This window comes from Urocampus carinirostris, chromosome 1 (genome assembly GCF_059441175.1).
Source record: "Urocampus carinirostris isolate Australia breed hairy pipefish chromosome 1, RoL_Ucar_1.0, whole genome shotgun sequence".
NCBI classification, from domain to species: domain Eukaryota; kingdom Metazoa; phylum Chordata; class Actinopteri; order Syngnathiformes; family Syngnathidae; genus Urocampus; species Urocampus carinirostris.
Window position 1 is genome coordinate 21769423 of NC_142349.1, and position 23149 is coordinate 21792571.

General features: G+C 38.0%; 2 protein-coding genes across 6 annotated transcripts in view; both read right to left on the bottom strand.

Annotated features, from left to right (window-relative positions):
* Positions 1-1494: 1494 nt before the first annotated feature.
* prkcsh (PRKCSH beta subunit of glucosidase II) lies at positions 1495-11277 on the bottom strand. Of its 3 annotated transcripts, none has more exons than XM_088330178.1 (18): positions 11167-11277; positions 10759-10885; positions 8371-8487; positions 8194-8289; positions 8062-8119; positions 7247-7364; positions 7030-7159; positions 6866-6950; positions 6671-6749; positions 6418-6501; positions 6145-6324; positions 5971-6055; positions 5371-5440; positions 4336-4425; positions 4204-4278; positions 4017-4116; positions 3783-3935; positions 1495-1910 (listed from the first exon to the last, which is right to left on the bottom strand). In XM_088330178.1, the coding sequence occupies exons 2-17, from the start codon at positions 10853-10855 to the stop codon at positions 3789-3791; spliced, it is 1611 nt and encodes a 536-aa protein (XP_088186304.1). In that variant the 5' UTR covers positions 10856-10885; positions 11167-11277; the 3' UTR covers positions 1495-1910; positions 3783-3788. The 3 variants fall into 3 exon arrangements, with proteins under 3 accessions (XP_088186304.1, XP_088186286.1, XP_088186296.1); XM_088330160.1 differs by having other exon boundaries at positions 6145-6336; XM_088330170.1 differs by lacking the exon at positions 11167-11277 and adding an exon at positions 10990-11153 and having other exon boundaries at positions 6145-6336.
* A 6131-nt stretch (positions 11278-17408) lies between these two features.
* The window catches only part of pde4a (phosphodiesterase 4A, cAMP-specific), a 137777-nt gene continuing 132036 nt past the window's right edge, over positions 17409-23149 (bottom strand). For all 3 annotated transcript variants that reach the window (XM_088330207.1, XM_088330191.1, XM_088330199.1), the window contains one exon: positions 17409-20267. In XM_088330207.1, the coding sequence (XP_088186333.1) occupies positions 19776-20267 (492 nt within the window). In that variant the 3' untranslated portion in view covers positions 17409-19775. The remainder of the gene's footprint in view (positions 20268-23149) is intronic.

The following is a 23149-nucleotide window of genomic DNA, read 5'->3' on the forward strand; positions in this document are numbered from 1 at the left end:
CTATATTTAACAAATTGAACTGTATAAACATACATGCTGTGTGCTAGATGTTATGCCTTTACTGCCTGTGTTCTGTTTGTCTTGTTCAATGAAAAATCTTTTAATTATTTAACCTAAACATAGTCTTGTTTTATTCAACCACTCACCCGGCCCTGGAGACCGCCCCGTCTTTGGTTATCGATCTGAAGCAGGAATGTCAAACATAAGGCCCGTGAGCTAAATTATTGGATTATTCAATCCGGATTTCTGAGTATTAAAAAAAGGAAGCGAGTCTCTAAGTCATTTCTATCAAAAGTAATAATTTTATTCAACGAACAGGAACCAAATGTTCTCCGTCAGCTAGAGGGAAGTGTTGAGTTTGCATATTACGATGTATTGGTTCAGGTGTAAAATTCCATTCACTCTGCTGCTACAATGGCATAATACTGAGAAGCTAAAGAATTGGAGTAGACATTCTTTTACTGGAGCCAAACGGAGTTTGACATCCCTGATCTAAAGGAAGGGGGACGGGGTTGTCCCTCACAAGATGCTTTCCTATTCACGCTTGTCTTTGAAGGGACACTGAGGGAACATTTTGGCACCTAAATTGTTTTACTACGTTTGGCCCCAAAATCAACTGAAAAGATGGATAATTGTTGGAGGACAAGCAACTGGAAGATCTTGTTATTTGAAGGGGCGAGTGGTTCTTTTTTTTCAACCAACTGTATTTTGTGTCTATTTATTTAGAAGAGGGGATGGAGTATATTATTATTAGTGATGTTTTTCTACATTTTTCCTGGAATGGCAAAACAAAAATCAAAAAAGGGTTAAAATGATCAAAGTAGTGGAATTCAAACACTCATACATACTTTCAGACATGACCAAATGAGCAATGACAAATGAACAATAAATGTAAAACCTTTCAGTTTAGTTTAGAATATTTACTACTGGGATTTAAGATGAAGGCGCTTGAAGACTTTTTCATGGAATTGTTTAATTATTTGTATTTTACATGCCAGAAAAAAAAATAAAAGTTATAAATATGAGTGGGCTTAATTTTGTTGACCAAATAGTTGTTTTCCTCGTTGTGCTTTTATACCTTTCCGCACCACTTTGTTTCTTACATTCTCTAACATTTGTCTATGGTACCATAAGGTCTGATGATGAGAGAAATCTAATGCGCATTACGCAAGAATTAATACAGCACTCATGCCTGCGCGAACTACACTGATTTTAATTCAAACACACCACCTCCGATCCCCAATTCACTCTAGGAAATCTCAAAGTCATCCAACTTTCCATCTCAAAACATTTTCTCCTCAGATCTATACAAGTCACGTAGCTCACCCCTTTTTACTTCAAAAGCAATGAATTTGTACAGGAAGTGAGATTTTCATGCTTGAAATGTACAACTTTTTTAGGTATATTACCACCTGGGTCTTCAGTACACAAGTTTGCATTACTTTGAAAAAAAAAATATTAAAGTTTAAAAAAATTAAAAAAAACACTACCAAAGACATTTAGATACCGTTTTTATTGACACAGTGGACAACCAAATCCATTTTGTGTATGACATATTATTTTTTACAAATGCCAAAATGGGTCTGTAGCTAGGTTTGAAGTGAGTGGTCCCCATCTTGTTAGCAAAACAAATAAAAGTAATTAAATCCGTTTCACCTTATAACAACAAGCTACAGCTTCAAGTCTTGAATATATCCGTATCTTGTGTATTTACCATCATCAAAGTAGAAGTGTTCATTTTTAGACAACCGATCAATGGATCCACTGGATTTCAACTTATTTGTATACAGTGTATGCGAAGTTGCAGTGTTTCTCTGGAATGACAAGTTGATTTAACGCATTGAAATAGTAGTGCGGTGGCTCCTCACAACCTCATTGTTGCCACAGTGACGTGGTCCCTTGTGAACAACCTGCAAGAGAAGCACAAACACAATCATTTTGACACTTGAAGAGGTCGGATAGAAAGGCTTATTTACCGTGTACAGTAAGGTCAACATTTCCAGAATAGAGAATATAAAATATAGTTTGACAGCAAAGGACAATAAATAATGCTAACAGGGCCATTCAAAACAAACTATTCCTTAAGCTTTTCTTCTATTTTGTAAAAAAATGACACTACTGGAAAAGTGGCTATGATGTTTCAGTAATTACGGTGAATGTTTTTATGTCAATTTCTCTAGAACCAAGACAAAATCTATGCTTTGTGTATTTTTGCAGATCAAATCATTTATCTGTATTTTACATTTTTAATCTTGGGTGTGCATTTATCAAAACTTATGAATTTCAGATCTTGAAGATATATTTATGGGTCTGAAAAATACATGTGCAAAATGTTTTTGAAAAAAATATTCCCCATATAGATCACGGATAAAAATGTAATTTAAAGCTTACATTTTCAGTAGCAACAAGTTTTCCCATTACAATTTACCACTGGGAAACACTACCTTAAATTCTGGCATGGACTATAATAAATGTCTACAAGTGATGCGTAATCCGTGCAGTAATACACTTTTCATAGTTGTTTATGTGTGGCATGCACTTGTCCTGTAGGGGGCGACATTTCTTGCTCTTGACAGTTAACAATTATTTGCATCCATTTGTTCAATTCATGAGGCCACAATAATTGCCATTAAGATATTATAACGACAAAACAGGACGTACACACCATTTATAGTTAGTAATTGAAAGATTTGAACTCTGACAATGTGACATTTCAACAGGGTTATGAGACCTTTTTCATAGCCAAATACAAGGCACCATTTAAGGACTTTCAAAGCCAAATTTTCAATTTCTTCAGGATTATTTAAAAGAGAAATCCGGTGTGAATCAAATATAACAGAATCAAACATGAGATTCTTAATTGTGCGTGTGCATTTAGCAAGACATCTGCTTTTTTGATCTTGAGTAAATCACAAATTATATATATATATATATATATATATATATATATATATATATATATATATGTGTGTTGACCTGAACAGTACGTGTGTCAATATTTTTGAAACAAATCTCTACCCATACAAGCGTTGGGTAAAAATGATAATACATAGCTTAGATTTTCAGTTGCAGTAAGTTCTTCACATTACAATTAACCACTAGGAAATAATTTAATTTTTTGCATGCCCCATAATGAATGTCTATAATTAAATACATAACCCTTTACTAGTACAGTACATGTTTCATAGTGCCCTTTTAGGTGTACCATGCACCTGTCCTCTTGGGAAATCACACTTCAAAGGACAATGCAATACAAACTAATGCCAGAAACCGTTAATCAGGAGGGAAGAAATGCAATGGCGAAGCGAAGCCACCAGAGAGCAGACTTGCGGTGAAACATGGCAACATTTTAAAGAATTTCCAAGTGCTTCACCCAAAATTCAAGCACTTTTCAATCCTTGAAAAGTTTAGAAAAAAAAAAAAAAAAAATCAAGAATTCAAGGATTTAAAGCACCCCTACAAACCCTGTTTCAATAATGACAAATGCCTCTGTGTGACACAACTTTAAAAGACTGTCACAAATAATGATTTATGTTTCCCCTATTAATGTAATGAACTCACAACGATCATAGTATCTGGCATCAGTTTTCCTGTTCATTACAGTGAAAACCAAAACAAAACAGACCTTTATCCTTGCACTAAAAAAGCTGAGACGTACTGTCGAGTGAGGCTGCATTTTTTTATCTTTAAACAGAGAAAACTTTGGGCTCAAGAATGAGGGTTACAAACACTGTTGCACAGTCGTGGACAGGATAACTTCTGTAATTAAAAAAAGGACTCACGAGTGTTCAAAGTTCAATATGCTCATGAAACATTGCGTCCAAGCTCTTTGGGTCCTGACAAAGGGCAGGGGTTGTGAATTCCATTAAGTACTCGCAGCGACTGGGCTCCGTTGTGGATATTACCGTTGTCTCTTTGCCGCATTTTAGCTTGACCTACAAGAAAAAAAAGAAGAAAAATATTGGCAAATTCCTTCCAATTAGTTCACATCCTTGGGACGCTGGACAAAGACTGACCGTGGTGGATCGGTTGGGACCCTGCCAACATCCCATTCCATTCTCATACTTCATAACTGAATGGATGTCACCCTCAGGACCATTCCAATGACCCCATGTTCTTAGAACAATAATATCCAGAAGTTGAAAAAACATCAGCCAAAACCATTTAAAAAAAAGAAAAAAGGAAAATTTGATTTTGCATTACCCTAAGCTCGTCTCCGAGCCACCGTACTTGGGTTTCTGGGTCACTCGATTGAACGGACAGAGCCTATAAATATACCTACAAAAAAAAGGTTACTACACCAAACCAGACCAGAAATATAACATTGTGACATACTCGCTAGTAGTTAAGTCGTAGCATTGGCTGTAGAGGTAGGCAAACTCTGCGCTGGGTCCAAAGTCTAAGGATGTTTCTTTTTCAAGGCTCCTACGGGAAAAACAAACATTCATGGTCAGCCGGAAAGAAGCTGCTCTCCGTAACAGACTAATTGCTGAAACACATGCCAGCCCGCCCAGCAAAAACAGTGGTGTACAAAAAAAATGAAAATGGGTACGGGGTTGAAAAAAAAAAATAGGATGGTGTGGAGGAAATATGTTCCAGTACATTGTACAACAAGAAAAACTATTGAGGTCTGTTGAACCACAGTGTTTTAGCCATCTGCAGCAGGCCCCATACACACATCTTTGGGGTATTGCACGGAACCAAGATAAGATGTTTGTTTCAACTTGACTATTATCTACCCTGATTGTCTATAAAAGCAAAAGTTTGGTTTGATTCATCCATCTATGTATCTTCCAAGGGTGAGTATCTTCTGAACTAACATGACAGTTGCACTGCCCAAAAGGCAAATACTTCCGGCCGCACGAACACCAGTAGTTCCAATTCAAACGTGCCACCTCAAAAGCCCAATCCACTACCTGTCTCAAAACGTTTTCTCCTCGGATCTACATGATTCAGGTAACTCATCTATTTTCCCTTCAAAAGGCACAAGTTTGCCAAAGGCTGAGGGATTTGTATGCCTGGTAAAAGAAAAATAAAGCTGATGATAAATAAAAGCTATCCCCAATGACAATCAACATGAGTAAAAAATAACTAATAGACCATGACCTGTTTAACTTTTTCAAGATTATACTGTAATTTTTTTAAACAAAACGTTTTTTATCTTCATACGGATCTAGACAAAACCATACTGGGGTTACATCTACAGTAGAAATGAATCAAGTAGTATGAAAATAGCAAAAAACAACAACAAGGTGATAGAGATCGAATTGTAAAGGAGCACTTGGGCCTGCTGAGTAAATCCAGCCTGTCAAGTCACAAAAGAACATTTACTGGAAATGATGTCTGTGGCATTCAGAGTGCATTACTTACTGCAACTGATCATCCAGTTCCCGAAGAGCTCGCTCGGCCTCATCAAACTGCTCCCTCGCCTTCTGGGCAGCTAGCAAAGCAAACATGCTTGATTCAATTATAAGGTCCTTACGAGGAATTTAATGCACATGTGCCCTTAACATTAGGGACACCGAGGCCGTAAATTAAATTAAATGTGGAGCGGTGGACGACTGGATCGCATCATACAAAATGGATGGCGTTTTTATGGTAACTGGCTCAAACTGACTAAAACATCAATTATTATGGTGAGTATAGACCACTATTAGGTAATACATCACTATCACACAGGGGAAACATGGGGGTTAAGCAGCATTGTTATCAGTGCTTTTACATTCAAAAAAGTACTTCCTTTTCCCATTTGTACCCTTACACTCTGAGCACCAAATTGCCTTAAATCAGAGCAAATGCAATGAACTGTAACCCATTTTTAAATGTCATTCTCAAACGTGAAACTGGTCTAAAACAGACTTATTGGCACAAATCCAACAATTCCCACACATGAAGCATAGCAGGCTATGTTCGCGTAAGCATTAGCATGTGCATTCTTAGTGACGATCGAGGAGTGAGTCAAACACTTACCATCAATGAGATTCTGTGTTTCTTCATTGTAGGGCGGCATAGTCCCCTCACCCTCGTCGTCTTTCTTTTGTTGTACCGCAGGTCTCTGTTATATGCGTGAACACAAAGAGTAAGACACCGGAAGTCAGAGGAATCAACTTTTGTTAGTGTAGTGCACATGCTCTAAAAGTCTACATTGTAGTCCGTTTCATCTTGCTCATCATCATCTTCCTCCACTTCATCATCTTCTTCCTCCTGATCATCATTGTCATCATCTTCCTCTGCGATTTCACCCTCGGAGTAATGTTCAGAGTCATTGTCTGAGAGAGGTTCAGATGTCTCCTCAGGGGGCGTCTCTTCGTTAGCCATCTCCATCTGCTTTTGGGCCTGCCCGCAAGACAGGTCCACATTACCAGATTTGTTTTAAATTACAGAGCATATATGCTAAAGGGGGCCTTGGCGTTTTACTTTGGACATGTACTTGTCTTTTATGTCCTTCCAGACAACCTCAAATGCCACAGCATCCACTTTGTCTACACCCCCCAAAAGTCCCTGAGGAGTTAAAAGACAATAAAACAAAAACAGTCGTTAAGCGGCAAATCCCAGATAAATTACAGCTTTTCGATTCAACTACTGCGGACATGTTGCAGTGTGAAACTTCGATTCTAAAGTGCTTTAAAATCAGTATGTGCTTGTGTTGCCTGACACTTGTTTTCTTTACCTGAGCCTCAGCATTAGTGAAAGAACCTTCTGAGTCTGTGTCAAGCTCGCTGTGGGTCTGGAGCTCAGTAAGGGAGACACTGAAATTGACACGACTTATTAGTCAGTCAAACTACTTGAGCAAAGCGTTACAAAAATTAAGACAAGATACGGTGAACGTTTTCATGTCCCCCATGCTCTGAATGTCTATACGCACAAGCCATCACCATCATCATCCAGTTCCAGAAACACCTCAGTCATTTGAGCCTTATCCTTCTCTGCACGTACTGCAGCTTTCTCATCTGCACAATTATTATGATATTCATAAATAATGTCTTCATCAGTAAAGTGGAGCTGCCTCATTGAAACAGATTTCATTACCTTCCCAAGCCTTGAGGTGGCGCTCTTTGGCTTCTTTCTCGGGCTCCTCTGCAGTCTCCTTTACAGTTTTCAGTGCCTCGACCTTCTCCTCCAGTTGTTTCTTGCTGGCCTCCAGGTCTAGTGCTTTGGCCTTTCGGGGCGAAAAAGTGCAGTTATTAATAACAACAAGTAATAATGTTTGTAATTGAAATTCAATGTATTTGTATTTAATTCACACCTTCTTTTCCTCAAGACCCCTCTTGGCTTCCTGAATGAGTTGCTGTTTGAGAATGAATCCCTCCTTTGCAATTTCAGCCAGTTTTTGCAGGCTCTCCTTCTCTTTGCGCCCCATTTCCCTATGCAAAGAGTGAAATTTAAAATATGGCAGCGCTAAATAAATATAAAATAGAATCAATTAGTTTTATTTACTCACTATAATAAATTGATAAGTGATAATAAAATATAATAAATATAATAAAATGATAAGTTATGGTCTAATATTACCAAGACTGTGTCCTGTCGTCCAAAATGTGTTAAATAAATATGCAGAGGATGAAAATAGATGCTGCATTGTTAAATGACAATGTGCATGTGAAGTGCATACACGGTCTGATCCTGTAATGCTCTTTTACCACTTAACAAGGCAGTAAAAATGTTCAACTACCCATTTACTTAGTGATGAGGCAGCATCTAGAGCAATTGGGGTTTTAGTATCTTTCTCAAGGACAGTCAAAATGGCTTGGGATTCAACTGAAAACCTCGGAATCCTAAGTCAATCTCTAAATGGCTGAATGACACATTGAACAGACAAATATAAAATCTTAGCCGAGAACCGTCTAACTAAAGTGTCCATCCAAACATATTCGACAACAGAGACTTTCTTGGATTGTTAAACATTTACTGCTCTAGGTCTCAGTTTTTACAACACTCAACAAAGATTACCATTTCATGCCAAACATTGTGTCAGGGGAGGGCATCTTTACAATTTTATAAATCGTTTTACATCAAAAGTGAGTACGCCTGTGCTGTGTTGACCAATGTAGTCACACTCACTTGCAGGTGTTAGGGCAACTGGCACCACTGTTGTATTCATCTGTTGCATCACAGCAATCTGTCAAGAGGACAATTTCATTCAATGCAAGTCCTGGCTAGTGGTTGCACCCAAAAAATGTAACATCATCGTACCGCATACACCGTCATTAATACGCGACGATGGGATAAAGGTCGGTCGATGTCCTGCATTAGTGCAGTGGAAACTGCCATTGGGGCAAGCAGGGGTGCCTGCAAAAAGCATATGGGTTTAAGCATGTGTCAATTGTCAAATGAAATTCAAAACGGAGAGTGTCCGATGGATGTACAAACCAGGCTCATCCGAACCATCTTTGCAGTCACAGTAGTCATCGTTGACCCTGTCAAAAGGAATTGTGTTGGATCCATCCAAACAAGTGAACGGTTTGCCTTCCACGTAGAAGTGTTTTTCTGTAGAATAACAACGTACACTTACAGTATTCCAATAAGACTTCCAACTATGTTGACACTGATTGACAGTGATGAAAATAGTGGTTCCTTAATTCAATAGTTCACAAAACAACCTCTCAGACAATTTGAAATTGATGAATAAGGCAGGCATAGAGGGAATAACTGGTACGAGTGTATATGTCATAAAATGGGTGGCTTTGGGTGCTTTCTATGCACTACAACAATTAGTGGCATGCGCTCATAATCCAAATTGCACCCTTTCCAGAAACAACATTTGTATTGTAATGTGATTATCTACTTCTCTAACATTAAAAGTTTACCGGCTGGTAGAGGACAAATAAGAAAACCAAAAAGAAGGCAACCACACCAAATGAAAAGCAACGATCGAGCTTGTACTTGCACTGATCAGGAGCAAGCCTTTTTTAGGTAAATCCTTCAAAGTCTTTTCATACACAACTTTTTTTGCATCACTGCTTCTGCTCTTACAGTTATAAACAGAAGATAAAAAGGTACAATTGTGTTTTTTTAATGGAACATCGCTAGTCCATACTTAAGTGGGTACCGTGCAGCAAGGGGCTTATAGTTTTAAATGTTTTGTTTACATATTGCCAGGATTTAGGTGTAGTTATCGTCAATATTCAAAAAAGTATTAAAAAATGTTAATGTTTGTCATGACTCCTGACTGGAGGTAATATCGGGCCTAAACATTTTTTTAACTCGCAGGTATATAAACCCGAACCCGCCCAAACCCGACGGATTTACTTTGTTTGGTAAGCGAGCCCGAAATAAACACAAAACTTCACTACGGTCGCACGTACTTCAGCGCCGAACTGTACGTTGTAGCGAAACTACCAAGCTTTGGGTTTACTTGGGGCCCAGTCCCTCAGATAAAGTGTGCACTGCAAATGCAGCGCCTAAATGAACGGTTTAGTGCCTAAGTGCGCAATCCAATGACGTGCAGCGAACGGAAGTGAAACTGAAAAAAATGGCAATAAAAAGAAAATCAAATACTGCGGATGACAAGCTGCAAATAGTAAAAGATTTGGCCTAAAAGGAAAAAGTTTAAAAAGCTCGTAAGCTATTGACAAGAAGCAGAAATGGGGTTTGACGAGGGAGGTGGAAGGAGGAATCCGCGCGCCTTTTACCCTTTTGGATTTATTGATTTTGCGCGAAACTGATAGATTTGTAAGCGTTTTCTTTGTCTAAATTTCTTGAGTAAAAGTAAGTGCATGTTGTGTAGTTAGTCCTGACACAAATCACTAGACTGAGTGAAATGATAGCTTGAAATGCAGTTTTCCCATTATAATTTTGTGAAAAATATGTTTTGTTAGGTCTAAAAAAACCATGTCACGAGAGCATACAAAATGAGTTTTGTTTCTTTTAAATTCCCGCATTTACATTACCAGTTTACTTTTGCACGAAACTGAGGGAAATATAAAACAAACTTTACGGGAAATTAAATCCAGGAAGTTCATTCGGCCGTCTTTTCTTCAATTTTCAAAAGAACCAGTTGAAGAAAAAAAACATTTTTAGAACTGTGTTGTAGGCTCCATTTTAAGTTATTATTGTTTTATTACTGTAGCCATGTTCAGGTGGCATGTTTCACTTTGTTAAATAATGAAAAGTGAGGGTAAAGATACCCTCAGTCAATCCACGATAAAAACGTGCATGACTGCAGTGTTTCCCATAAATTAGTAAGTCCCCAGCGAGACTTAGATTCGGTCAGTTTACTTTCCGATACAATATTTTAAAATAGTACGGCATCAGCTTGCGTAGATTTTCTCTCAACATTCCGGTTTCCTTCCACCTGGCAAAAACATGCATGAAAGGTTAATTGTCTGGTCGAAATTGTCCCGAAGTATGAATGAGCGAGTGAGTTGTCCGTATCTGTGCGCCCTGCGACTAGCAACCAGTTCAGGGTGTCCCCTGCCCACTCGACTACAGCTGGGATGGGCTCCAGCCCACCTGCGACCCTGCTGAGGATGAGTGATGCAGATAAAAGATGGATGGACAGTTTAAAAGGCCACACATTTATCATATATCTAGCTTATTGATTCTTCTCTAAAAATGCACTAGGTTGATGCATTTGAATTCAAACTGTACAATATTTTCTTCTGAGGGAGGACTGGAGGGCATGCCCCCGAAGCTCCCACACCCCCTTGAATGTCCACTCACCCGAGTAACACAGAATTCAGTGGGAAACGCTGGAATTTGATCACCTGTCAAAGTAGTCTAAAAGGTAAGTAAAAATAACTACATAAAACTACTTACTTGACAGGGGGACACCGCGGGGTCTCTGCACCTCCACGGCCGAGACGGTCACACTCAGCAAGAGCAGAGGGATGATAGACTGACTGGCCACTGCCATGTTTCCTTGTTCGCTCCTTGTCTAACAACCCTGGCAGAAAACATAAATTCAATTTCAATGGGAATTGGGTCAAATGTACTGCTGTATCTAAACAAGGTGACGTCACGTTAGGCAAGCAGCAAACCAAATTTTACCATTTAAAAAAACATTCTCAAGAGAAAAATGTAGCCTGTTTCCTCTCGCTCAATACATTACGGAGTGGTTGTATATAAAACAATATAAGAAAGCAATTATACGTAAATAGTCCGAACAAATGAGAAACATTATGTATTACTTATATCACCATATAATGCTATAAATTAAAACCGCACCTGAAAAGTTGAGTTATTTTCCGCTCTTTTCAAGAAGGGCTAATGCTAACGCTGACCCGTAGCTCGCGCCGCAGTTCCGTAGTGACGCAATGCGCATGCTTAGAGTCACGCCTGCCGGTTCCTACACATATCATTGGTTGCTTCTTTTAGGGGGATAGCTGTGATTGGTTCAACCTTTCGACAGAACCGCTTGCTTCATTGAAGCGTTTATTTGGTGCAATTCCAATTGGCTCGGAGGGATGTCGATCAATGTTCGGCTAATTGGTCTACGAGTATGGGGGGCGGAGCGATTTCAATATTGATATCATCCAGACTGAGCGAGTGCTTCGATCGGATCGATAGTATTATCCCAAAATCGATACCATCTTCCCATTTCCATTATCACTACACTAAAGTTGTCGGTGTGTCGTAAGATTACACTTACTCTACAACTTTCTTATTCAATCAAATTGTGGTTACACAACTGATTTTATCTTAAAAATAATGTGAAATGCAAGGTGCCATGTTTTCTAGACTATAAGGTGCACCTGATTATGAGACGCAACTTCAAAAAGACCTCCCTTGGAAAGTTTTTTTTATGTATAATGCAAGTCATACTATAAGGTGCGTATGATTAAAACAGGGGATAAAAAACTTAAAAAAATTTCAACAGAACATAGAACCTAAATACTAGGGAATACAGTTTCACAACGTAAATTAATTTATACATGAATTCATGATGATTAACTGATCTGCATTTATATAGCACTTTTCAAATCAATGACTTCCCAAAGCGCTTTACAATGTGCTCCACATTTCCCAATAGCGGCCTTGCAGCCATGTAAGGCGCTAACTGCTTATTGGGGGTATTAGGGGTTCAGTGTCTTACCCAAGGACACTTCGACATGTAACACGGACGAGCCGGGATTCGAACTGGATCCCTTGATCCCAAGACGAGCGCTCTACCTCTACCTCCTGAGCTACTGCCGCCCCTAAATCATTCATACATGGTTACTGTATGTAGAAGCATTCTGTTGTAATTATGCATTGCTTGCTTCAGCTCTATAAAGAGACACTTTCGAATCACTTGCAAATGTGGGGATTTTGGGTAGCCCTTGTAGTCCGGAAAATACGTTATTTTAGTTGTCTTGTTGACATTGTCACACAGTATTTGTATTTTTGTTACTTTGTTGCCTTTTTGGCTTCACTCTTTCGACTTTTGTTCTGAAACAGCTGTTGTTGTTGAAGTATTTTGATCTTTACACTGTTAAAGATTTTGACATTGTTTTGTTTACACTAGTTGGACTTTGACCACAATTGAAGGTAATATTGTTTTCATGTTTACGATATTATATTTGGATTATGTTACATGCTGCTTTTTGGGTTTGACTCTCTTGACTTTTATTCTTAAAGTTGTAATAAAATATGTACATTTATTTTTGTATTTTGTATTGTGGACGGCACAGTAGCTGAGTGGTTAGTGACACATCTCTGAGGTAATGGTTTCGAATCCAGCTACCAGCCTTGTTGTGCGGGGTTTGCATGTTGCCTCCCACATTCCAAAAACAGGTTAATTGGCCGTCTAAATTGTCTTCAGTTGATAATGAGTGTGTAGGTTTTCCGTGTCAGTGCCCTACGACTGGTTGGTAACCGTTTTGGGACGACCCCTGACCACAACCAGAAGATATCTGGGATGGACTCCAGGGGTGCGGATGGATGGAAGTTTCCATTGTTGTTGTTATTTAAAAACATTGGACATCAGGCTGTTTTATTCAGGAGGGGTTCAATTATTCAATGATCATGAGAATTCCAACCAAATAGTATCAGATCAGTATCAATCAATACTACCCTGTATTTACTTGGATTGGATAGATACTAAAAATCCCAGTATTGCCCAACCCTAGGTACATGTACTCCTGGGAGGACTGGTGAATGCATTTCAAGTGGCAGGTAAGATTTTAAAAAGTAGCACGATTGCAATACAACAGCACTTCCCTCTATTCTACTTAAACGGACGGCATGTGTTTCAATGACAGCTCATGCTTGTTTGACATATTATTGTTTCATTACATTTTACCATGTATTTAAAGGTACAGTGTTCATTTTTTGATCACTAGATGTCGCCCTGTTGTGTGGTAAAACGGAACATGTGTGCTAAAAAGCCTAAAGAAGAAAACAAAGTACAGGGACTGAAAGTGACCATCTTACACTGATTGTCTTCTAATTCTTTTTTCATTTTTTTTGCAAGCACCTCCTGGTGGTAATAAAAAGCTTTATTCATGAAAAAACATTATCGATTTGAGTAAAAAGCAAAAATACACAAATGATCAAATAAACGTGCATTGTTTTAAATACTCTTAGGTCAAAAAATGTGTATTTATTTTACATAACACGAGGCTTACCTTGAGGGAGCTGAGAGCATTGTCCACCGCCTTGCTGTTACGGGGACCCCCCCAAAAAAAAACTAGTGAAAGGCTGGAAGAAAAATATGATAATTAAAATGATGCTTTATAGTCACTCGTGAGTCTCTAAAGATTGTATTGCTCCTTGCGTTATGTAGCACTTGTTTGCACTTGCACTACACAATAGAGTGAAATCTAGTGGTCAACTATTACACAGTGCCCCTTTAAGTTTGCTGTTAAATAATAAAATTAAAAGGGGTAACAAAAAATCATACTTAAAACGAGCAAAATCATCTGCTATGGCGGAGGGCAGAGTTATTTTTTTATTCTAAGCAGATAAATACAATGTACATAGAAAATAAACTATTACAAGTGAGATACCGTTGTTAAAATGTTATTTTAATATTTTTTTCAAATATTTTTATTTTGCTTGGATAATAAATTAATATGTGTTTTTTTAATAAACAGAATGGTGAATGACCGGTTAGCACTTTTTCGCTGCTGGAAATGTGAATTTCCCTTAGGGGATGACTAAAGTATCTATCTATCTATCTATCTATCTTGTGGACTCCATGTGTGGAGGTTGCATATACCCGTACCCATACCTGAGTGGGTTTTCGTCTAGCATTCAGTTTGCTCCCTCATTTCAAAAACATGCATGGCAGTTAATTAATTGTGTGTGTGTGTGTGTCTAAATTGTTTCTAGATTTTAGTTGGGTAATCAGTATTTGTTTGCACTATGATTGGTTGCCAACCAGTTTAGGATATCTCCTGCCTGCTACCATCATGAGGAAAGGTGGTTGGATGATGTGAATATATATAAAAAATATATTTAAAAAATCAATGCATTTTTTGACTTTATTTAAATACAATAAGTTGCAAAAGAAAAATGTGCCTATCTTATCAAGTATTTTTCTTACATTCATTAAAACAAGTACAATCACCGTATAATCCAATAATACAGAGTGTTTAAAGAAACTCAGATTCAGATTCAGATTCAGATATACTTTATTGTCATTCTTGTACACGTGTATACAGAACGAAATGTCGATACATCCGACCCGCACAGTTTCCTAGAATGTACAGATATAAATAAAATGTTGTATTGAGTTGGAGTATTGAAGTACTAATAATATACTAAATAATTATAGCTATGTATAGTATTATACAGTAGTGCAAAGAGTGCAAGAGGAGCAGCTAACCAGATGTGCAAAATGGGCAGTCAGGTAAACAAGTCACTATACAATAACAATAACACTGGAGTACGATAGTGCAGAGTAGAACAGATGTGCAAAGGAGTGGCTAGGTATAAGAGAACTGCCAGTAGTGCAAAAAAAACAAACAAACAAACAGATGTACAGATTAGCAGCTGTGTAGGCTTACTATGTGTGTGATTGACCATTTAACAGTCTAATGGCCAGGGGGACAAAGCTGTTGCAGAATCTGGTGGTCCTGCACCGCACACTGCAGTACCTCTTCCCAGAGGCTAGCAGAGTGAACAGTCCATGATGGGGTATCCTTTAAGATTTAGAAAACACAGAAAGTACACAATGAAGGCAAATTAAATGAAAAAAAATATGTTGAAGACTGTTGAATGTATTCTTTCAAATCTGAATGAGAAATTCAAGAAATGCATGTAGTTTATGTGAACGATTTCACAAACCAAATCAATAATCCAGCTCCTGCCAAACAATCTGAGGATTATCTTGGGTAAGAGTCTCCAGCAGATTACTATTCTTTTCTTTTTTTATACAAAATGAATTAGTAGAGAAATAAATATATTTATTTTTCCCCGGTGCTTTGCGATCTCGTATTAGTATCGCTTATCTCTGAAGAGCAGAAGGATGCTTTACACCGACAACAACAGAAACTAGATGATGAAGGGGCTGTATCTGAATCAGATCAGGAGGCTTTTTTCTGCTACTGGTAACCATGAAAACGAGTACTATCTGTTTATTGTGGGGGAAAAATACCCCCACCCAAAAAATCTCCAGAGAGAGATAGGCACCAACAGGCTGCACTTACCGAAGACACACAACATTAAGTGTTGCCCCTATGATCAAGGTAGTTAAGGGATCCATCCATAAACAGTGAAAATCAGATAAATAACACTTAAATTGAGCAAATGATTCTCAAAAAAAATCTTTTGATTTTTATTTTACTCTATGTTATGTATTTATTTAACTTTGAATTATACAACATTTTCTGACCTGGAGAGGGATGAGCGCCACCAGGCTTTACTCTCCCAAGACACACCACACGAAATGGTGCCCCAACAACCCTGGTGGTTAAGGGACTACCCGCCAACCCACTAAACAATATATTTGTACACATGAACGTCCGAAATTTTTATTTGATTGAAAGAACAAACTACAAAAGTCTCATGTAATATAAAAATCGACCTTTATTGTATTTCTAACACACTTTACAGTACCGAACAGCGAAATAAAAAAAATATGTATATATTGATACACTATTATTTGTATACATACATACATACATATATATATATATATATATGTATATATATATATATATATATATATATATATATATATATATATATATATATATATATATATATATATATATATATATATATATATATATATATATATATATGTGTGTATATATATATATATATATATATGTGTGTATATATATATATATATATATATGTGTGTATATATATATATATATATATATATATATACACATATATATATATATATATATATATATATATATATATGTGTGTATATATATATATATATATATATATATACACATATATATATATATATATATATATATATGTGTGTATATATATATATATATATATATATATATATATATATATATACACATATATATATATATATATATATATATATATATATATATATATATATATATATATATATATATATATATATATATATACACACATATATATATATATATATATATATATATATATATATATATATATATATATATATATATATATATATATATATATATATGATTTTTTGCTTATTAAATCTGTGTATTCACAAAATGAGACATTTGCTCTTTTGAGAGGAAAAAAAACTTTGATAAAAATAATATAATAAAAGGACACATTTTACACATTACAGCGAGATCACTTACAAATATTACAATCATTTCATGTTGTTTAACTCCATTTGTATAATGTCTCCCGCTTTTGTGACAAGATGTGCAGATGCACATACACACACACATGGTCACACACGGATTAAAGCTAACAAAAATATTATTTCGAGGGACTCTGTGCATTTTGCCTTCCTGACAGGCAGGCTAGTGGTTACTAAGAAACAAGGGGAGGTGATAGTGCTGGAATACCAAGGATAAGGACACACTTATTACATTTGAATGTGTCATATCCTGCATGACAACAGCCGCTCAAATTTGGACCGGGGCCAGTCAATTAGCGAATGACTCTCAATGACTTTGTTGTATGGCCGTGTGAAATGTCATCATCAATAATGGTAAAACCATCATCACAGATCACACATACAACCTGAAATTTTGCTTCTACGCCTGGTGAAATAAAGTGCTGGTACACATATAATTGAACAACCAAGAGGTGACATTACCAGGAAAACAACCATACTGAAGAGGTGGAGGTTGTGGCCTGCAATGAGCTTGTATTGTTCAATAATTTACAATGCAATATACATTATATACACAAGTGATTATGATTACACCTAAGTAATACTTTGTTGTTGTTTTTTTACCCATCAACCATCTCAATGATATAAAAATAAACTGTACAGAAACTGTTAAAAAAACACACACCGTCTTTTCATCATTTTCAAAAAGAATGGCAGCAATTGATCCACTGAATAATTGTATTGATAAGAAACAATTCGCTACAGTATTGTGTTTTTATGGCAATTAAATAGAAACTTTTCGTATGACATCACAAGAAGAAGACACCCGAAGGAAAACAATAGCTTTTACTGTAAGTGAACAGGCCTGTGCATATGGGAATCTTGTGTTGATGAGACTTTTTTTCCAAATTCCGTAAGTAAGAGCTCGGTTTCTGACCTGCAGAAGTTGCTCTTATCACCGTCCACCCTCCTTTTCCTTTTACCCTGTGAAAATAACGCCCGTTGGACAAGGATTGATCAAACAATAGACAAGGCCTTCTAGTTCTTGCACATGGTCAAGTAACTGCAACTATGTCATTCAAAGGCAGTGTACACACAGGCTGATTTTTGACAACAAATTGATCATTCATATTCAAAAGACCTTAAATGTGGGGAAACATCTTTGTTGTGGTCCATTTGAGTATGGTACACAGTAACATTGTAATTTATGAAACTTGTGCAACTCACCCATTGAAATGGAGTAATGAATACATTTTCACACCCTTGAAGTATTACATATGTTAGAAGACCCCCACCTACCCCAAAAATAGCGGGTAGTGGGATCTCTATTAATGGGAATTAAATGGTACCAAACCATGTACATGGTGAATTCATTATTACCGTACTCAAGATTATCAACACAACACACCAAAAACACAACATTAAATTCTCCTTCTCTAGTCTAAAGCAATATTGTGGGACTAAAACGGGCCTATTAGAAGCAGCAATGTGTAATGGGTGTCCAAGGCTTGTGGAAAATGCTTATTCACCTTCAACTTTCAAACGCAACTGAATGAGTTCATTTTTGGCTAATATATTAACTACAATTCAGTGTCAAATGATTACTCTTTTTGAGAGCAGTCATACAAACACATAACTTAGTTTTTACAAATCCTGTGTTTGTGTATGGCCAAATCGGGAGTTTCAGGTTGCATATAAATTTGCTCCACTCCAAGTCTGGTGTAACTCTTGCCACTAACGTTGTAGACTTGCAACCACTCATGTTGTAAATAATTGACCAACTTCATATTCTGCTATATTTTTGTCCGTGTAGCGGCATATATGAACCCTGCCTCTGAAATTAAGGCAAATATATAAGTACAATAGACCTCATTTTAGTGGCCACTATTATCTTCCTACCCTTATGAATAAGGTAAAGTGAACAATTGACGTCACGTGACAGAGCGGAAGTGTTCTGATTTTAAGAAAAAAACTAAAACACACACACATAATCTGAAAGAGCTTTTAAGACCAACATTCTTGGATTCCTTTTCCCTTAATCAGCACTTATCAACTTTGGTGATCATTGTATGACGACATGAAACACAGTGCGAGCGAGCATGCCGCAAAATCGATCCTCTGATGGCACCACAATTCCCTCTTCCAACTGTTGAATAGAAAGTAGAGGCAAAGTGTATGCGCCGAAGAATCGCATGGCTTTTTGTAAGAAACAAATAAAACGTGGGCAGTGGTTGCTGCGGTGGTAGTGGTAATTGCTCAGTTGTACCAGCAGAAGAGCAACAAAGGAAGACTTGACAGCTTCAAACATGTCACCACAGACACAATAGCATGGACAGAAGCTTCCACAAGAGACAATCAAAAGAGAAGAAAAATAAAGCACACACGTACACCCAGCTCCTGTCCCACAATGCATTGCCTCACCGCAGAATTCCATTCTGGAGGCTGGTGAGTCAGAAAGGCACAGAGCCATCTTCTAGCTAAACGCTCTCCTCTTAAAGGGGTAGGGACCTGCATGGCTACCCGACGTCCGTACTCCCCCACCGATGTCCAACACCCTTATTTTTCTTTTCCGACAGAAATGGAAAAAAAACTAATAAAGTTGCTCACTTACTTGAGGAGAACAGTTTGTGTTTGGTTTCTACCGAACATGAATTGCTAAAACCGCTCCATTGAGAGATGGCTTTTTCCAAAACAAAACAAAACAAAAAAATTGTTGTTAGCGGTCTCTCGTGTGAATGCACACATATAAACATTCAGTCTCGTGTGTTAGCAGGAGAAAAGCAGGCCAGGTTGTGGTGGGGGGAGGTTGGGCCGCAATGCTGATTTATTCTGGATATGGGCAATCTGACTCTGTTTATTTGTGTGCATTTCCGTCCTACAGTGCTATATCATCATGTCCAATGCTTACTACATCCAATCTACAGTTGCAGTGTGATGAATTCCTCTTAATTTCCTTTTGGAAAAATAGATATAAAGGCCTTTATGTCACTGCAGTTTTGCTGTTATTGTTGTTCAGGGATTGGCCTCATGAAAGGTAGGAAATGAATCAGGTGTGCAAGTTAAAACCCAGCGACACAAGAACAAGCGACACTCATGTGTCGTCGGCTTGGGAAGAAGAATCCTCCTCTTCCTCTACAGGACTCGTGTCAGAGAGTCTCTCTCGCTTTAAATCTGACTCCAGCACAACTTTCAGCTCCTCGCCCTGTTCCTCTTCCATTGCAACCTCTTCGTCCTCCTCCTCTTCGATGATGTCTTCATTCTCGTCCAGCTCCTCTTCCTCTTCATCTTCCTTGGCCTCCTCATCGCTATTTCGCACCATATGGTTGGGGCAGGCCACGGAATGGCTTTCATCACACCCCGCCTGAGAACCGTCATCTAGGGTAAGTTCGAACTGGAACTTGTCCACGCAGGCGTTAAGCTCTTTGTCCTGGCATAAGGGGGGAGGTGATGGGCTCTGTGGAATGGTACTCTGATACCAGTCTCTGTTGTCCTCCAGGGTGTCTAGGATATCCTGGGCGTCAGGGTGCACCAGGTCTCCCCAGGTCTCCCACAGAGGATGGACAATATAGTCGATGAATCCGACCTGCAAAGGACAAGATATGGCACATGTTTCTGTTTTTGTGACGTTCTTGTGGATTGAGATACTTTTTAATGGATTGCATTCACCAATATTTAACACATAGCAGAGGCCATTGCAGGTGTTATCTTCTCTTTTTCAATGCAAACATTGTCATTTCAGTACTGACCCAAAATCAACATACCTTATAGATTACTCTGTAGTATCTTTATGTATTTGATACTTTATATTACAGCACACTAAGTTGACTCCAATAGAAGAGGTTCTGAAGCATCAGATAAAATGAAGCTGGTAGTTCCACGAGCACCTGATTTTTAGTTGAAATATGTCATAAGACCCATTAACTTATCTTGTGTTGGTCACATATTTTTTATCTTATGCACAAATGTTCTATTTGGGAGGTGGGGATGTGTCAAAAGTAATACAAAGGTGGCATTTTTAAACTATTTTTTTAACCTATACTGTCACTGTAATATTTTTTTGACCTGAATACTCTAAAAAGACCCGAATGGCCTCTGCATGAGCCTGCACACTTGTTTCTATTTGGATGGAGACCCTTTCGCTGCTACAATTGACGGTTTCAATCTATTGCAAGGGTGTCAAACTAATTTTAGCTTGGGGGGCACATAGTAGAGAAATCATTCTCACTGGGGCCAGACCACTAAATTAATGGCATCAAAAATGTGCCTTAGATGGAAAGCGAGTGGTGTTTACGGAGGATATCAATTAAATTATGATTCAGGGATGTAAGATTTGATTATGCTCTAGAATTATTATTGATATTTTTCCCTCAATATCTTTTTCCTTCACTAATCCATCAATTGTATTGCTTATTAACTGTGCATTTATAAGGGCCCGGTCACACAGCCGTTTGCGTCTGTATCGAGGCTGAATCACGGCCAGAAATTTCTGCCTGTGAAGCGGACGCTATTGAACGCTTTGAGATCGCCATACAGACGAGATACAGCAGTGCTTTACACGCGGTCGGAAATTCACACGCGGTTAGCAGCGCGAAAAAGTTTTGCGCTGCTCAAAACTTTAGGGCCCGGTCACACAGCCTTTCACGGGCGTATCGAGGCTGAATCACGGCCAGAAATATCTGCTAGTGAAGCAGACGCTGTTGGACGCTTTGAGATCGCCATATAGACGAGATACAGCAGTGCTTTACTCGCGGTCGGAAATTCACACGGGGTTGGCCGCGCGAAAAAGTTTTGCGCTGCTCAAAACTTTAGACCACGTGTTAACCGCGGGCGGCACACGTGGTACACACGAAGTAATGACGCGGAAATTACGCGGACCGACGTGCTATAGCCGCGGCCAGGGCGTGGTTACACGTGGGTAGGACGTGAAATTTCAGCGGGTAATCGTGGCTGGAGCACGGTCATAGCATGTTCTGCGCCTGTATCGCGGTGTTATTACGTGAAATTAGCGTGTTACGCGTGTGACGGTCAAACGCCTTTCTCCGCGTATATACAGCGCGATTTGCTGAGCACACGTCAGTTGTGCTCGAGACGTCAAGGGGTGAACATGGATCCCCGTCACCGTAGTGACCTCATCTTAATCCATTTTCATTTCTTGACATTTCTTTTCATTTCATAACAAGATAATAAAATAAAAATGAAAAACTATTACAATAATAACATATTGGCTTCTTCGGTGCCATAGCTTGAAATCTTGATCTTCACGGGACTGTGTCTTGAGCGGTTATGATTTTTACAGCTCGGTGTTATGCCGAGAAATGCATCCTTGCTGAGATTTGCATCCCCTCGCTACTACAACTGCTTTTACCTCGTTTTATCTCACTTTTATATCACTTTTAGGGAATGTAATGGCGAACATATAACCAAATCCACTTCGTCTTGCATTTGTTGGGAATGTAATACAACTTAAACCATTCCGTCTTTGTTTTTGTTGTGAATGTAATCGAACGGTAATGCACACCGTATATAAATCACTTTTGAGAACTGTTATGGACTCTACCGTGAAGCTTATTATGCAGAAATAAGCTTTATGGTAGAGTGCATAACAGTTTCAATACGAGCGATTTGAATAGAAAAAGGCAAAATAAACATGTTACCTGCTCAAAAGTGATTTGTATACGGCGTGCATTACCGTTCGATTACATTCACAACAAAAACAAAGACGGAATGGTTTAAGTTGTATTACATTCCCAACAAATGCAAGACGAAGTGGTTTTTGTTTTATGTTCGCCATTAAATTCCCTAAAAGTGATATAAAAGTGAGATAAAACGAGGTAAAAGTGGCTGTAGTAGCGAGGGGATGCAAATCTCAGCAAGGATGCATTTCTCGGCATAACGCCGGCTGGGCAGCTTTTATACCCGTGGTCCACATGAGAAAATGACGCGGAAATGACGCGATGAGGAAGCGGAACAGTCGCCGGCGTCTGTTTTGCGGGCATACCACCGATGAACAGCGGGTTGGCCAATTTTGCGCATTTTCCATCAAAAAAACGCAAAATTTTACCCGCGATACAGACACAAAGGGCTGTGTGACCGGGCCCCAAAATGAAAGCAAAACAACAATTGAAGTAATTTCCACTACAGTTTTTCTGACTTGAGAAAACTCAGAAAGGCTGGAATGTGACAAAAATAGCATACAAACTTATTTTAAATTATTGTATTTCTGCTTTTTATTTTTATATTTTTCATGAAAATGTTTACCTCAATATGGGAACTCGCTTTTAAAATTCAGATCTTTTATAGAAAGGAGCTAAAGCTTCCTTAACCCTCTGCAATAATATCCAGGTGCTATTATTTAATTTTGATTTAGTATTTTTGTATTGCCTTAAACAGCATGTCCATGAATTTTATTTTAAGTGAAATAACCCCGGGATGGGTTTCCTTAGTGTTTTCTTGTTGATTAATGGT

Excerpts from the sequence above, each read along its gene's own strand:
- prkcsh (XM_088330160.1), bottom strand. The coding sequence starts at position 10,855 with ATGGCAGTGGCCAGTCAGTCTATCATCCCTCTGCTCTTGCTGAGTGTG. Across the intron at positions 8,290-8,370 it reads AGATGGTTCGGATGAGCCTG|GCACCCCTGCTTGCCCCAAT; the intron begins GTTTGTACATCC and ends TGCTTTTTGCAG. Across the intron at positions 7,160-7,246 it reads GGGGTCTTGAGGAAAAGAAG|GCCAAAGCACTAGACCTGGA; the intron begins GTGTGAATTAAA and ends TCGCCCCGAAAG.